The 18247-nt window shown below is 41.9% G+C and overlaps 1 protein-coding gene across 1 annotated transcript; it reads right to left on the minus strand.

Annotated features, from left to right (window-relative positions):
* Nucleotides 1–435: 435 nt before the first annotated feature.
* LOC121585084 (polyadenylate-binding protein-interacting protein 1) lies at nucleotides 436–16064 on the minus strand. Its single transcript, XM_041901439.2, has 11 exons — nucleotides 15627–16064; nucleotides 7582–7730; nucleotides 6854–7051; nucleotides 6602–6714; nucleotides 6330–6441; nucleotides 3952–4077; nucleotides 3623–3729; nucleotides 3339–3453; nucleotides 3052–3106; nucleotides 2890–2971; nucleotides 436–2144 (listed from the first exon to the last, which is right to left on the minus strand). The coding sequence occupies exons 1-11, from the start codon at nucleotides 15814–15816 to the stop codon at nucleotides 2054–2056; spliced, it is 1338 nt and encodes a 445-aa protein (XP_041757373.1). The 5' UTR covers nucleotides 15817–16064; the 3' UTR covers nucleotides 436–2053.
* Between the last annotated feature and the right edge of the window lie 2183 nt (nucleotides 16065–18247).

An 18247-nucleotide genomic window follows, 5' to 3' on the forward strand; every position in this document is an offset into this window, starting at 1 on the left:
GCCAACCTCGTCCTCTGTCGAACCTTCTCGCTAGACTGGAGAGGATGTGCAGAGCAGGGTGCAGGGGCTTTCTCCAACACAAACTCAGAACCACAGTACAGGGCAAAGGGTGCAGACGGGAATAATCTCCTTAACCGACGTCCACCAACTCATCCTCGTGATCAAACTTATATTGGTGTTGTTGATTTAGCTAGCTAGTAAACAAACCAAATAACTTTCTGCTGCATGCAACATTGTCAAAAAAATTCCCTCAACTTGAAAAGGTGTACTATACTTTGTCCCATTGGATGGATGATCATTCTTCTTCTAGTGAACATTTTAGTAGTGGACAATAGGAGCGTAGCGTCACCTACTGTGCTTTTCAGGTAACTTACATTTCGCAACATCCCGCACACACCGCTGGACACTCAAAATAAGAGTCAGGCAGTGAAATACTCATATTATAAAGAATTTATTGCAGGCAAACATTACAGTTAATATGTACAAACTATAAAACAAACATTCCTTTGTATTGGATCGATCAATTGCTGATGATGAAAACAACTTTGAACTTGCAGGTGCATCCTTTGAGAGATTACTGTTTTAGTGGTGTTTCTCAATGACAGGTCCAAACTGCAGGACTACAAAGGGTTTAAAGCTGCGTTCAACAAATTAGATTAAAAACCATACCGCTCCCAGCAACAGAGCAAGGGGTGTATTCATTCCGCCAATTCTGTTGCAAAACGTTTCTTAAACCGAAGCAAATGGAACAGGAGGGACCTGTCCAAAATAAACTTGTTTTGCTCCTTTTGTCCTTAAAACAGTTTCCGTAATGAATACATCCCAGTACTGTACTCCTCAACAATTGTCAAATTCTAATTTGAACCAGTAAAAGGAAGAACAAAAACACCCCTAAAGTTGAAACAACTTTTGAGTTCTCTTTTCCAGACAGTTTGCTGCCACTTGCCGGTATTCAGTATTTCAAGCTCTTTTGTTAGTTTCACAAACCCACCTCCTTAAATGCATAGCTTGTTAAAGGGTGGTTGACCAACTAAATGGCCAAATCAATGTACAATTTAACAAAATTGCCCTGGAGGTCAGTAGGGTGCAACATTCAGAACACTGAAAACAGAGATGTACCATATAGAACAGACAATTCTCTTGAATACTGTATTTATAAGCCCCTGTAGCAAAATGCTATGCAGTGTTCGTTCTATACATCACATTTCTATTGCAGGGTTTTTTTCTAGTTCAAAAAGGGGCTTAGGTGGTGGGCGTGGCAGGGGGCGTGGCAATTAGCATGGTCGGCCCGTCGGGCTCATCTTGCCGGTGTAGATTTAAAAATATATAAGTTTCTCCAATTTCCTGCAATTCTGATTTCTTCATGGAGCGGAGATACATTTTTGCAGTTTTAAAGCTAATTTCCTGCAATTATACCCATTTTGCCATGGAGCTGTGAGAAAACGTTGCAGTTTTAAAGCCAATTTCCTGAAAGCGTTTATTTTTACACTTTAGAATTGGTGGCCCAAAAAAAAATAAGTTGGCGACCCGTCTAAGCATATATCTTTTTTTAATGCAGAAAAATCCCTGTATTGTAAATGTTCTGAATGTTGCCTCCCCTGCAGCTTCTGTCGTTGCTTATTCAGTTAGTATGCAATCAAACTACGCACACATTTGATGATGCTACTCTGCTGTTGAGCTACATAGTAGTCTAAAATCCACAGCACACAGTTTTTTTTTTCCCACGGCGTTACGAGGAAAATAATTGTTTATGAAATAATCAATAGAAGCAGAAAACTAACTCCCCCACTCCCAAACTCAGAACATTTGCTACAACTCAGCGGAATAATGATCCAGTTGACTGTCCCCAAACTTCAAACCAACACAAATTCCAGCCAGAAAAAAACCTGTCACTGAAGTGCTAGGAAGTGCAAACTATGCAGTTCATTTTGCTAAAAAATATATTTTTAAAACATACCAATTGCTAGTTCTCTTTGATTTTTCCCAGTCGCAAACAAGTCGAACACGAAAGGTATGTGTAAATTCAGTCTCTCGCAGTGCTCTCATACTAGTCTCATTGTCGTCTTTTTCTCTCAGACTCTAGGCAGAACTTCTCAAAAGCTTCCTCGATCTCAGGGTCCATCTCATCCTCGTCATTGAATGATCTGGAACACACAATGATGCATATTCATTAAGAATGAACTGAACAAAGTGCAGGCAAAATTATTAAGGTTATATACAGGTTTGTTTCAAATGCCATTCAGTGTACCACTAAAGATCAACGTCACAGTCCTCCAAAGGAAAAGGCACGCACACACAGAGTTGAGTGAGAGGTAGACAGGGGTCAACTAAGCCCTCCTTCTGTTCCATCTGCGGACTCATCTGAATTGGAGGTTCTGGCTTCCCCTGTTGAATTGTGGGCTAGGCAATTACACTGACCCCATAAGTCAACCACCTCATGTTGCTCTCAGGTCATGTGACCTGGGTGATTTTTGCAGTGTTTCCTCTATATGCATTTAATAGTGGCGCACCGCTGCTGCTAAATGATGGCCGCCACTGCAAAAAAAATTATAAAAAAGGAGATCTATGTATTATAGATTTCCTCACCCCCCAGACCCCATTTCCCCCACTAACTCTGCTGAAAAAAATCCTAGGGGAAACACTGCATTGGCATTTGCACACATGGGTGAGGGTAAAAGGTCACAAGACCAACGCTACAGTGGCATTAGTGACTATGGCACTGGATTGTCTGACTTATTTTGTGTGGTCTGCTGGTTCTCACAGAAGAATATTCTAGAACTACATAGGAATATTTTACAGATTAAGTTCCATTATGACTCACACACGGGAACCAAGTCAATTGAAAAAGCAAGGAACATGACCAAAACTATTCACACAATTAATACTCACGATTCATTTCCATTCTCTTCATAGCCCTCTGGGAAATAGTCGTCTTCCCGATCCAGGATCTCCTGGTATTTTTCAGAATATTCTGTAACACCAAAACATACATTTAGGGACAACGCATAGCTTGCAGGGTTTCACCTTGATGAATGCTGAGGATATACTCACCAGGGTCGGCTGCTGTAAAGGGAGTGCCGTCGGCAGTGTAGAATGTAGGCTCATTCTGACAGGAGAAACACACAAAGACAAACACAAGGAACAGAGGTGAAAGGTTGGTGGGCGTGAACATCCATTTGAACATTTAAACCAGAGTTTCCCCCCAAATGTTGGATCGCCGGCAATTCCTTTGGTATCATGGCTTAAAGAAGGAGTTTGCTTGAAACATGAGTGAAACGTTTAAAAAACTTAGATGGAGGGAGTAGTGTTGTTCTCTGGCCCTAGCTCCCAATTCTCACCATGAAGTAGTTGGGGTCATTGTCAGGTGTAGCGTCGGCAGCAGCAGCAGCATGGACTCTGCCCCAGTTACTAGACCTCAGTTCCACCAGCCGCAATAACATCTGCTTCACATCTCTGATGAAAACACAAGACAGTCCTTTATTTAATCACTCACTCAGCGTCAATAGCATCTCCTTCACACAACAGGCACAGTCAGTCATTCATCCTACCATCTTTAACCTAATCTAATAAAAGAAGCATTCATTTTACTTCTAAATCTGGCACAGGTAACATACACACCAACCTGCTGCACTGGGCGTCCAGCACAATGTTCTCAATCCTCTGGACTAGCTGGTCCATGTCAGACTTCCCGCTCTCTTTCCATGTATCCTCCAGAACCGAGCCTGTCAACTACAGATGACATCACAGGTAAACGTCATTGTAACACTGGGGAAGTTTTCTTGCACATTACAACAAGCTTGACATTACATTGTAATATAGTATAATTTTTCCCCATTCATTTCGGATTGTGGCCTGCAGATTTCTTTCAATAAGCAGTAATTAACTGTGTACCACAGATGTGGAACATTGAATCAACTTGACATTAGAGATCGAGAGAACGTGTGAAATCACCTTGAGCAGTTTGACAGCACAGATGAGGTTTCCATCCACGGGGTTGGAGAAGAGGGCATTCATCAGTTCCCTCAGGGCAGTAAGCAGGATCTCAGCTCGAGACGGAGGCCCCTTCGCACTCTTCACCTGAGACAACCAATCATTCAAGACAGCAGTCAGGTTCTGTCTAATCTCAGTTAACCCAGAATTAAAAACTTGCACAATTTGGTCAGATGCTCGAATACGTTCTGGGGGAAGCGTGTTAGAAATAGAGCTGTGAAGATGGAATTTTGGGAGACGATTAATTGGCATGCAAAATGGCCTCGGTTATTGTCGTAATTGTCATTTTTGTTGAAAGAGGTTCAGCTTACAATGCATCTTAGAAAAATAGCTACGACATACCCAATGAATACAACACAGGACATACCCAATGAATACAACACAGCTTTAGTGACACCCCTGTCTCAAAAACAAATGGTTCTGACCATTTGGAAATGACGGTGCTCCTCCCGACCCTGCTGTTCTGCTCGTAAAATGATTACCAACATTAGCCACTTCATGTAAAAATGAAAACGGCTATTGGGTAAACTATACAGTGACTTCAGAAAGTATTCACATCCCTTGACATTTTGTTACAGCATGAATTTAAAATGGATTAAATGTAGATTATTTTTGGTCACTGTCCTACAAACAATACCCCATAATGTCAAAGTAGAATTATGTTTTTCAAATTTTGTACATATTAATTTAAAATGTCAGGTTAAATGTCTTGAGTCAGTAAGTATTCAACCCCTTTGTTATGGCAAGCCTAAATAAATTCAGGGGTAAACATTTGCTTAACAAGTCACATGGAATCACTGTGTGCAATAGTGTTTAACATGATTTTTTAATGACTACCTCATGTCTGTACCCAACACAATTATCTGTAAGATCCCTCAGTCGAGCAGTGAATTTCAAACAGATTCAACCACAAAGGCCAGGGAAATGTTCCAATGCCTGGTGAAGTTATTGATTACTCTTTGGTTGGTTTATCAATACACCCAGTCACTACAAAGATACAGGCATCCTTCCTAACTCAGTTGCCGGAGAGGAAGGAAACCGCTCAGGGATTTCACCATGAGGCCAATGGTGACTTTAAAACAGTTACAGTTTAATGGCTGTGATAGGAGAAAACTAAGGATAGATCAACAACATTGTAGTTATCCTGCAATACTAACCTAAATGACAGAGTGAGAAGCAGGAAGCCTGTACATAATACAAAATATTCCAAAACATGCATCCTGTTTGCAACAAGGCACTAAAGTAATACTGCAAAAATGTGCCAAAGCAATTATGTTTTTGTCCTGAATACAAAGTGTTATGTTTGGGGCAAATCCAATACATTACTGAGTACCACTCGTCATATTTTCAAGCATAGTGGTGGCTGCATCATGTTATGGGTGTGCTTGTAATCATTAAGGACTGGGGAGTTTTTCAGGATAAAAAATAAACGGAATGGAGCTAAGCACAGGTAAAATCTTAGAGGAAAACCAGGTTCAGTCTGCGTTCCATCAGACACTGGGAGATGAATTCACCTTCCAGCAGGACAATAACCTAAAACACAAGGCCAAATCTTCACTGGAGTTGCTTACCAAGAAGACAGTGAATGTTCCTGCTCTTAGAGACTTACCCAGAAAGATTCACGTCGGTAATCGCTGCCAAAGGTGCTTCTACAAAGTATTGACGCAGGGGTGTGAATATACTTATGTAAATTAGATCTGTATTTCATTTTCAATACATTTGCAAAAAATTCAAAAAACATTTAGAATTCAGGCTGTAACAAAAGGTGGAATAAGTCAAGGGGTATGAATACTTTCTGAAGGCACTGTATCTACTTTAATATAAAGTTGGATCCCCAGTATTAATTAGATTTTTTTTATGGCTATTGTCCATAATGGTTAGTTACACGATTATACGATAATTGTGCCAGCCCTAGTTAGAAATTGAGATTTCCGGTTTTCAAAGTCTCCACCCTCGCAAAAGGAAACTCAGCCCCCCCACAGATATTTTCACCTGTGTTTATCATCAGTCAAAGTGAATCCGTTTTAGCACCGCCTTCACCCAATCCTGATACGTCCAAATAACCAGTGACAAAAACCCAACTGTTGCTCGTTATCTCACACATCCCATAGCATGCCGACAGATCTACTGTACCAGTTATGTTTAGGTAGTCTGTCCACGAGACCTTAGGCTCTGTCTAGGGTATTATCAACTCAAAATGTATCTAGGGGGAGGGGTTATGGAAAGAAAGTTGGGTTATGGGAAGCAAGTGTCAAAGTTGTGAGGGGTTGAAATGGCACAGATCCACAGAGACATAGAGACCCCCAAAAGACTGACAGGACAGAGGGGCTCCTGCTCACCTCCAGTCTGAGGTAAAGCTCCCCCAGGAAGAGCACATAGGCATGGAACTTCTTCTGAGTCTCCGCACCCCCCCGCACCGCTACATCCCTCTGGTCATACTCTGTCTGACACCTACCGCACCCAGATACAGGGGGGGAAGAGAGAGAGAGAGCATTTCTGTATAAATGGCTACAAGTGTTACTTATGGTAGACCTAAAGCATCATGACAAAAGTGATGAAGTAGATGTTAGGCCTACTTGATAAAATGTTACTAATATTAAACAAAGCTCACCGTTTTAGTAACAGCTGACGAAAGTTGCCACTTGCTGGGCTGAGTGCAAGGTTATGAGACAGAAAGTTACAGAGCCTTGCCCCCGTGTAAGAGAAATTGGGGATAAGAGTAGACTGCAAACAGGCATCACACAACAGAACAAATTGAGAAAAAAATGACAGTAAAACATAATACAGTAAACTACATACAGACAGTGCTATAACATTCATAAGCAGGTAGATGGCCGAACTGTGCATGTGTTGTTACACATACTTGTGTGTAGATGAGTTCCACCAATTCCTGCAGCGTCTCCTCGGTAGTGACCCAGCTGTTCAGCATGTTTGCTATGTGCTCAATGTCGTTCTCAAAGGACCCCGGCGAGGAGTTTAGGTGGCTGAGAAACTCCTCAACCAATTCAGCCAATGTCGCCTCAGTATAATAGCCATCGCTGCCATCCTCCGAAACAGATTCCTTTAAATTGAGAATACCGGTAATCAAGGATTGGTGAAAAATATGGATACCAGCTAGACATTGGAGGTGGATGAGGTGATTGATTAGTTCAGTCCTTATAATGTAAAGTGCAGTTGATGAGGTACTATGTAACCCATTATCATTATCAATTTGTACAAGGCTTGAAGCCTTTTGTTCCAACCCAGCACCACCACACCTGATTTAATTTAATAAGGGGCTTGATTACTTGGTCAACCTAGTTCAGGGTTTCCCAAAATCAGTCCAGGGCCCCCTTCTCCTGGATGCACGTTTTGGTTTTTGCCCTAGCACTACACAGCTGATTCAAATAATCAACTCATCAAGCTTTGATTATTCGAATCAGCTGTGTAGCGAGTGCTAGGGCAAAAACCTAAACGTGCACCCAGGAGGGGCCCCTGGACCGAGTTTTGATAACCCTGCCTAGTTGAACCAGGTGTGTTAGTAGTACTGGGGGGAAAAGCCTGCACACTGTGGGTTTCCAGGACCAGGTTGGGGGAACACTGCTTTAATACCTCATTGGGGGAGAAGCTGGAAGGGAAGAACTCAGGTGCGTTGGCTGACAGAATGGAGGTGTTCACCAGAGAGTCCACACTTTTCACTTTGGAGGCAGGAGTGCTGTTGTTGTGAATGACCTGGTGGGGTTTGCTTGGTCTTCTGCTTTCTGGGGTGACAAATGAAGGAAATATTGAAGACCATTGCTAGCAATAGAGGTCTGGCACGGACCTAAATAGTCATGTGACGTGATTTGGCCTTGCACTTTATTTAGCAGCTAACTCACTGACCAATGGCTAAAAATAATTGACTAACAATTTAGTAGCAGGTGCAAATAGCGATGGGTAATTCGTGCGACGAATGACGAATTTTGTCGGTGTGACGGAGGGATTCAAGTTTTTCTCGCTCCTAGTATAATGTACTCATAGACGTAATTGAATTGACGTTTTAAATTGTGTAGCTACTAATATTTGTCTGAAACGTGTGCGCAGCATTCTTGAGTCGTCTAAAATGATAGCTTGTGGCTAGCTGACGTAAGCAAACAGGGCGCGCTCAACCCATGCCCGCGAGATAGAATGTTGTGTAGATTCACGCTCGGGGTCAACTGTCAGGAAATTCACCCGTGTGTTGCCTATGCTAGCTAGCTACATACTAGCATGTGTGAAGCTAGCCACAATAAGTATTAGCCAAAATAGTAGAATTTCCGTTTCGCCTTCAAAATACAAGTTCTCCTTTTTGAAAGTGATTAAAATAGTGGAATCATGATATGTTTGGACTAGATAATGCTAAATAAACATGGTCAGAATTTAACAAAACACAATTAGTTAACTACACACAGTGGGAATCGCACTGTGGATGTATTAGACTTGAATTGGGGGCATACTTAGTGGCAGTGCCTTCAGAAAGTATTCATACCCCTTGACGTATTCCACATTTTGTTGTGTTACAGCCTGAATTCAAAATGGATTAAAAAAAATACATTCTCACCCATTTACACACAATGAAAATATGTTTTTAGAAATGTTAGCAAATGTATTAAATGAAACACAAAAATAACTAATTTACATAAGTATTCACACCCTTGAGTCGATACTTTGTAGAAGCAATTACAGCTATGAGTCTTTCTGGGTAAGTATCTAAAGCCTTGTTCACACTGCAGGCCTTAATGCTCATCAGTTTGTTTTTCAAATCCGTTTTCGACTACTGACTGTCCAAACAGCAAGTTACAAGTGACCAAATCGGATGTATGTGTGTTCAGACAGCAGTCATTTGCTGACAAGGTTACGCTTGTTGTCATAGTAATGACGTTTGTGTGTGAAGTGGTGTAGGCTGATTGGTGGTTTTGCTTGTGCTTCCTATCACCCAGAAGTTATGTAGCAAGCTAAGGTGACAATGCCTGCCATAGAAGTTTCCCAGTTGCTTTGAATGTTCAAGATCATAGGGTAAGAACACCTTTAAAGCCTCAAAGGATAAGATGATCCAACTTTCAAATCAAGTATTTTTTGGTTAGCCGTAGCAGTTTAGCTTTCTAGCACATTCACTAATTTGTTTGTAAACAATTAACAAGCTAGTTAGCTACCACATGTTCTAGTCAAACTATCAACAGAGTAGCTAGCAAGCAACAAAATGCCAAATAAGTCTAAAAACCACTTACATTTTACATTTTAGTCATTTAGCAGACGCTCTTATCCAGAGCGACTTACAGTTAAGTGAGTGCATACATTTTTCAGACACTTGCGAGTCACATGGCCAGGAATCAGATTTGTATCCGACTTCAAACCACCTACGAAGGTTTTTGGCTTGAAATATCAGCTTCCATGTGCTTTTTGGCTGTTCAGACTGCAGGAAAAATAACAGATTCGAATCGGATATGCAAATAAATTGGATTTGAATCACTTCAAACTGCCTATGTGAACACGGCTTAATTGTGCAATATTTCTCCTTTATTCTTTTAAAGTCTTCAAGCTCTGTGAAATTGGTTGTTGATCATTGATGGACAACCATTTTCAGGTCTTGCCATAGATTTTCAAGTACATTTAAGTCAAAACTGTAAGTTGGCCACTCAGGAACAGTCAGGGTCTTCTTGGTAAGCAACTCCAGTGTGGATTTGGGTTTTAGGTTATTGTCCTGCTGGAAGGTGAATTAATCTCCCAGTATCTGGTGGAAAGCAGATTTAACCAGGTTTTCCTGTAGGATTTTGCCTGTGCTTAGCTCCATTCCGTTTCTGTTATATCCTGAAAAACTCTCCAGTCCTTACAGATTACAATCATACCCATAATATGACGCAGCCACCACTCTGCTTGAAAATATGAAGAGTTTCTCGGTGATGTGCTGTGTTGGATTTGCCCCAAACATAACACTAGTTAATTGCTTTGCCACATTTTTTGCAGTTTTACTTTAGTGCCTTGTTGCAAACAGGATGCATGTTTTGGAATAGTTTTATTCTGTACAGGCTTTCTTTTTACTCTGTCATTTAGGTTAAAATTGTTGAGTAACTACAATGTTATAGATCCATCCTCAGTTATCTCCTATCACAGCCATTAAACTCTAACTGTTTTAAAGTCACCATTATTGGCCTCATGGTGAAATCCCTGAGCCCTTTCTCTACGGCAACTGAGTTAAATTTCGAAAAAACATAATTCCACTTTGACATTATAGGGTAACACAACAAATTGTGGAAAAAGGCAAGGGGTGTGAATATGTTCAGAAGGCACTGTATATGCACTGTACAGCCAAATATTTTATAATTAACCCAAGATAGACCACAGCCGGTTGTTCCCAATTTGAGCAAATTAATCATAGTGGGCAGAACAAGCAAGGAGGTGGACAGAGCCAATCACGAGCTAGCAAGATCCTATTGGCGCGTTCTAGCATGTATTTGCATATTTCCGTTAGTGAACGCCTACTCTGAAGTGAGCGTGTGCAATAACTCAATTCGCCCTTGCATTCCTAAACAATGCAATTTTTAGAAACTTTGGCAAAGGGTAAAGTCTACGAAACTTTGTCCTCTCTGTTCAAATCAAATCAAATCAAATTTTATTGGTCACATGCGCCGAATACAACAGGTGCAGACATTACAGTGAAATGCTTACTTACAGCCCTTAACCAACAGTGCATTTATTTTAAACAAAAGAAGTAAGAATAAAACAACAACAAAAAAGTGTTGAGAAAAAAAGAGCAGAAGTAAAATAAAGTGACATAAAGTGACAGTAGGGAGGCTATATATACAGTAAAATAAAGTGACAGTAGGGAGGCTATATATACAGGGGGGTTCCGTTGCATAGTCAATGTGCGGGGGGCACCGGCTAGTTGAGGTAGTTGAGGTAATATGTACATGTGGGTAGAGTTAAAGTGACTATGCATAAATACTTAACAGAGTAGCAGCAGCGTAAAAAGGATGGGGTGGGGGGCAGTGCAAATAGTCCGGGTAGCCATGATTAGCTGTTCAGGAGTCTTATGGCTTGGGGGTAGAAGCTGTTGAGAAGTCTTTTGGACCTAGACTTGGCACTCCGGTACCGCTTGCCGTGCGGTAGCAGAGAGAACAGTCTATGACTAGGGTGGCTGGAGTCTTTGACAATTTTGAGGGCCTTCCTCTGACACCGCCTGGTATAGAGGTCCTGGATGGCAGGGAGCTTTGCCCCAGTGATGTACTGGGCCGTACGCACTACCCTCTGTAGTGCCTTGCGGTCAGAGGCCAAGCAGTTGCCATACCAGGCGGTGATGCAACCAGTCAGGATGCTCTCGATGGTGCAGCTGTAGAATTTTTTGAGGATCTGAGGACCCATGCCAAATCTTTTTAGTCTCCTGAGGGGGAATAGGCTTTGTCGTGCCCTCTTCACGACTGTCTTGGTGTGTTTGGACCATGATAGTTCGTTGGTGATGTGGACACCAAGGAACTTGAAGCTCTCAACCTGTTCCACTACAGCCCCGTCGATGAGAATGGGGGCGTGCTCAGTCCTCTTTTTTTTTCCTGTAGTCCACAATCATCTCCTTTGTCTTGGTCACGTTGAGGGAGAGGTTGTTGTCCTGGCACCACACGGCCAGATCTCTGACCTCCTCCCTATAGGCTGTCTCATCGTTGTCGGTGATCAGGCCTACCACTGTTGTGTCGTCGGCAAACTTAATGATGGTGTTGGAGTCGTGCCTGGCCATGCAGTCATGGGTGAACAGAGAGTACAGGAGGGGACTGAGCACGCACCCCTGAGGGGCCCCCGTGTTGAGGATCAGTGTGGCAGATGTGTTGTTACCTACCCTTGTTCATAACAGATTCTAGTTTTGGGAACAGAAAACTGTATTGAGATCAAATAAAGAATGTCGGCCAAAATCCATCTCGCTCCATCTTCTCCCACTGCTAGCCACTGGGCTATCTCTCATCACCATATTTGGTGGTGAGTGGAAATGCCAACCGGATGCTTCAGATTTATACATCCAGTGAAAAATCTGGCTCATTGTTCTGTGGTACAGCCTTACCCCATTTCATGGTCCCAAGATCCATAGGTGTCAGCCTACTCGGTGAAACGCACAGATTACAATTCTGAAGAGTTTACACCACAGGAGGCTGCTGAGGAGGGGACGGCTCACAATAATGTCTGGAACGGCGCGAATGGAATGGCATTAAACACATAGAAACCATGTGATTGATATTTGTTACAATTCCACTCCAGCCATTCCCACGAGCCCATCCTCCCCATTTAACCTCTACGGGATCGGTGTCCCTTATACGGGACGGTTGCTGCTCAATATGCGATATGTGACTAGAATGGTGTTGTAAACAACAGACAACTTTCCAGGACATCGACATGTCTTATACGGGCAGAAAGCTTACATTCTTGTTAATCTAACTGCAGTGTCCAATTTACAGTCGCTATTACAGCTAAAAAATACCATGCTATTGTTTGAGGATAGTCCACAACAAAACACTTTTATCACGGCAACTGGTTTGGTACATTCACCTCTGAAGGTAAATAATGTACTTACATTCAGTAATCTTGCTCTGATTTGTCATCCTGAAGGTCCCAGAGATAAAATGTAGTGTAGATATGTTTGAAAAAGCAATTTTTATATTTAAATGTAGGAACTGGGTTCTACAGTTTGACCTCTGGCTCCACACCCACCCCGCCCGGCCATCTAGATGTGTGACGGTTAGTGTCTTTTCAGTAGGGAAGCTAATGATCCATCATGTATGACATTCCTGGGAGTGTGCAAACTTAAATTTTGTATTACCATAGCATTTTTGTATGTTCTCTACTTTCCCCAATTCGGCACATTTGGGAAAACTCCTGGCAGACTTGATACAAAATATTGTGTAGTGATGTAATTCTTCACTGGATCAGTCAAACTTTGCACACACACTGCTGCCATCTAGTGAACAACATCTAAATTACATCTAGAATCCGACATCACTGTCTGGCCTTTCTCTTGCGTTTCAAAGATGATAATAGAAAACGCATGTTTTTGTGTTTGTATTATCTTTTACCAGATCTAATGTGTTATATTCTCCTACATAATTTCACATTTCCACAAACTTCAAAGTGTTTCCTTTCAAATTATATCAACAATATGCATATCCTTGCTTCAGGTTCTGAGCTACAGGCAGTTCGATTTGGGTATGTCATTTTAGGCGAAAATTTAAAAAAAGGGTCCGATCCTTAAGGTGTCACCAACCTCCTGTGGTTTACACATATTAGCGGTGTAGCTCATATTAGGAACTTTAACTGTGGTGCAGGGGGGTGGTGCAAGGACCGGCCCTGAATACAAAGCATTATGTTAAGGCCAAGGTGGTGGCTGAATCATGTTATGGGTAAGCTTGTCATCGGCAAGGACTAGGGAGTTTTTTAGGATAAGAAGAAAAGGTAGAGCTAATCAAAGGCATAGTCCTAGAGGAAAACCTGGTTCAGTCCGCTTTCCAACATACACTAGGAGACAAATCCACCTTTCAGCAGGACATTAACCTAAAACGCAAGGCCAAATATACACTGGAGTTACTTACCAAGACGACATTAAATGTTTGTGAATGGCCTAGTTACAGTTTTGACTTAAATCGACTTGAAAATCTATGGCAAGACTTAAATGGCTGTCTAGCAATTATCAACAACCAACTTGACAGAGCTTGAAGAATAAATGGGCAAATATTGTACAATCCAGGTTTGCAAAGCTCTTCGAGACTTACCCAGAAATCGCTGCCAAAGGTCATTCTAACATGTATTGACTCAGGGGGTTGAATACTTATCTAATCAAAACAGTGTTTTCTTTTCCATTAATATATATATTTTTTTTATTGCATTTTTCTTCCACTTTGACAGAGTATTTTATATAGACCGTTGACCAAATAAAATGACAGTTAAATCCCACTTTGTAACACAACAAAATGTGGAAAAAGTCAAGGGGTGTGAATACTCTGAAGGCACTGTAGAATGACTGCCTGGCTCCAGATTTGATTAAATTCAGGCCGGTGACGCCATTACAGTCCGGAACCAACTGTGACATGTTTTGCTATGGCCCTGGATTGGTTTGAGTTTGTTGCTGCTAAACTCAGAGCGTTGTCAGATGGAGGTGTGTTGGGTCATTGTCCTGTTGAAAAACAAATTATAGTCCCACTAAGCCCAAACCAGATGGGATGGCATATCGCTGCTGTTAAGTGTGCCTTGAATTCTAAATACATCACAGTGTCACCAGCAAAGCACCCCCACACCATAACACCTCTTCCTCTATGCTTTACGGTGGGAAATACACATGCGGAGATCATCCGTTCACCCACGCCGCGTCTCACAAAGACACAGCGATTGGAACCAAAAATCTCCAATTTGGATTCCAGACCAAAGGACACATTTCTACCGGTCTAATGTCCATTGCTCGTGTTTCTTGGCCCAAGCAGGTCTCTTCTTCTTATTTGTGTCCTTTAGTAGTGGTTTCTTTGCAGCAATTCGACCATGAAGGCCTGATTCACACAGTCCCCTCTGAACAGTGATGTTGAGATGGGTCTGTGACTTGAACTCTGTGAAGCATTTATTTGGGCTGCAATTGCTGAGGCTGGTAACTCTAATGAACTTGTCCTCTGCAGTAGAGGTAACTCTGGGTCTTCCATTCCTGTGGTGGTCCTCATGGGAACCAGTTTCATCATAGCGCTTGATGGTTTTTGCGACTGCACTTGAAGAAACGTTCAAAGTTCTTGAAACGTTCCGTATTGACTGACCTTCATGTCTTAAAGTAATGATGGACTGTCGTTTCTCTTTGCTTATTTGAGCTGTTCTTGCAATAATATGGACTTGGTCTTTTACCAAATAGGGCTATTTTCTATATACCCCCCCTACCTTGTCACAACACAACTGATTGGCTCAAACGCATTAAGAAGGAAAGAAATTCCACAAATTAACGTTTAAGAAGGCACACCTGTTCATTGAAATGCATTCCAGGTGACTACCTCATGAAGCTGGTTGAGAGAATGCCAAGAGTGTGCAAAGCTGTCATCAAGGCAAACGGTGGCTATTTGAAGAACCTCAAATATAAAATATATTTCGATTTGTTTAACACGTTTTTGGTTACTACATGATTCCATATGTGTTATTTAATAGTTTTGATGTCTTCACTATTATTCTACAATGTAAAAATAAAGAAAATTCCTTGAATGAGTAGGTTTGTCCAAACTTGACTGGTACTGTAAGTATGCCCTCTATGCAAATCTAAAGTATAATACATCAACTGATTTTAACTTTTTTGTATCAAATGAACTATTTGTCTTTTGTTTAACTTATACAACATTGCGATATTGTTTAGTATTATCTAGTCCAAATATGGCATGATTCCACTATTTGTATCCGTTTGAATCACTTTCAATGTGGGACTTTAATTTTGAAGGCGAACCCTAAATTCAACTATTGTGGCTAATCGTTATTGTGGCTAGCTTCACACAGGTCTAGCTAAATACCTGTTAAAATGTAGTCAAAGATGCTGTTAACTAACACAGTCACCCAATAACTTATAAGGTTTCCCTTCTTGACTGTGACATAGCTAGCTAAAGAAAATGACTATACAGTAAAAGCATATTTGAACTGACAGCACATCTTACCTCCGCCGATAGCCTCACTAGTGTTTGTGTTGTTCTCAGTCAAAGGTGGAGACGTCCGAGGCTGTCGTAGAGGCTCACGCTGGTTGAAAACAGAGTTTGCGTCCCGTTCTCCAACATCTGCGAGGCCGGGACTTGTTGGCTTTATACGGGCTCTACCTGCGCCGGGGGCTCGGTCGAAATTCTCAGTCATCTCTGCTGCTTGTTTATGCTACGGCCTGTTTGGTGAAGTACAACACTACAGAACACCTGGTATTCGCTCCCAAAAAATGTGAAGCGGTTTGGCAATTCCAATAACGTGCTATTAAATTATTATTTAGTTTGGCCTCAAACACTCACCTATCTCACTTTCATATTTACTATTTCTGTTTCTTTTCTCGATCGGATATTAAAATATATTTCTGTAAGGCCACTTCCTTCAACAACAAATCTGGATTTCGGGTGATTATTCAAATGCTGGTGAAGGTGTTGGCGACCTCTAGGGGAAGGGAGTGGTAGAGCAACAACAAGGAGCTGAGCGGTGTGGGTCGACGGTATACTAGTTACCACAGCCACAACGTCATAATTATGATTAAAACCCTGCCTATTCCTACAATTTATCTTCTTCAAATCTGAGTTTAAACATAACCCTGGACATAACACTAACCGTAACCACACTGCTAACATTATGCCTAGTCCTAACCTTAAACTAACCTCAAGTGTTTGTTTTCATTCATTTGTACGATATAGTCAATTCTGGCTTTGTGGCTGTAGTAACTAGTGACAGCCGAGCAGAGTAGACTGGAAAAAAGTCCCAGGAGGCCTACATTGAACTGAAGCAAGAAAGTAAGTTAATCAAATACACATATCATGATAGATGTGACACAGGTTCTTTAGCAATGAAAGAGAGTGGGGTAGTCAAATAATATAAACATACCACCCACCTCCCACACTACAATAAAACCACAGACACATGCATCAGAGAGCAGAATCAGGATCCTGTGGATCAAACCCTCTCACATGTGCCGCTCTCCCCCTGCTGCTCTCTCAGTAGCTGCCCACTACAAACATGTGTGTTTCACCAGACCTATCAGAATAAGCATTCATTAGTTGTTTAGCCTCCAGTCATTTTCCACTTGTTTCCCAAAGCTGGATCACATTATGTCAAAGAGCATTCCCGTTCCAGAAATGTAGAGACCCACTTTGATAAAAGATTACTTCCCCTATTTTCTGTTATTGCTGTTTTCCCCCAAATGGGTGTCTTGGAGGGAGTTCAAACATTCACAAGTCAAGTCTTGGGAACGCATAGAAGATGAAAGATGACAATGTATTTTGGAGTGGGAGGGGGAGGGGGGGGGGGGATTGAACTGTTCTATTATTATAAACTCTGGTAGGGTACAATGTTTAAATCAATATCAAGGCCATTCCCACTTGGTGGGAATTGTAACGTAGCTCAGTGAGGATTGCTATACTGCCCCCTCTGAACGGGAAGGCACACTTTGACTACTCAGCCCCCTCACACATCCGAGACATGCGTTCCAATGGCCTCACAGTTACCATTCCACTTCTGACACCAACGTAGTGAACGGCAAGGCAGGGAATCAAACCTGGGTCGCTGGCGTGAAAGGCAAATACCCTACGCATCGCATCAATAGGGTTAACCCCGTTGGGTGGGAATTTAACTTGGCTCATGTAGTAAGGACCGTTACAGTATGTTGGAAATGCATTGCAACATTACAAAATAATTCGTTGTGAGTCCATAAGCCATCATTACAGGGACAATATGAGCATTTCTAGCTCAAAGAAAATACCATCATGATCCCTGGCATCCTACAGTATCTCCAAGCATTTACAGTAGCTCCAGGCCAGGAATCACGGTCTCTAGTTGAATGGGATAAATCTGGAAATTTTGGGAACATTCTGTCTTTCATGTTAGTTTTCCACACACTTTGTGCTCTTTTCCCAATTTCACGCCCTTACATAAAAATATTGAGATGTTCATAGACAGAGGATGAGAGAGGCACGGGACCGAGCGTTTGTGGTGTTAACGTTCTCCCCCTGGTCTTTTGATCTGGCATCTGACAGCTGTCATTGATTAGAGCATTTGTTGACGATTACAGGAGGAAGTGGGTGGCGAGACGCAGGTCATACGGACATTTCTCTCATGCACACATCCATGCACGCATCACATGCATGCGCACCCACACACACACACACACACACACACACACACACACACACACACAGCCTCCTACCCTACATACCCTTCACCAAATTCTAGTGAGGGCTTGATGTGGGACAATACAATGCAGAAACGTGAGGTCTACATACTATCAACTTTTCTTCATATTACTTACTGTATGAAAAAGTGTTTCTTGTTGTACAATATCCATGTGGTCCAAGGCCTCCGCAATATTGGGGAATGTTGCAGCTCCGCAGTAATGGGGTGATAGTTTAAAAAATGATGTCAGCATCTAGAGCCCATACCAGGGTAGTTACCTCCCTTCCATTTTGATGTGGTTGGCCTGTATGTTTCCAGTTTGTTTGGGAACTCTAATCATTAGTGCAATGGTTGCCACATGGAATATCTGGTGGGCCTGTAATGGTTGTCTTTTGTCATTCCATACCTCAGTCAGCCTGATAAG

Source organism: Coregonus clupeaformis, chromosome 16, assembly GCF_020615455.1.
Source record: "Coregonus clupeaformis isolate EN_2021a chromosome 16, ASM2061545v1, whole genome shotgun sequence".
In the NCBI taxonomy this organism is placed as follows: domain Eukaryota; kingdom Metazoa; phylum Chordata; class Actinopteri; order Salmoniformes; family Salmonidae; genus Coregonus; species Coregonus clupeaformis.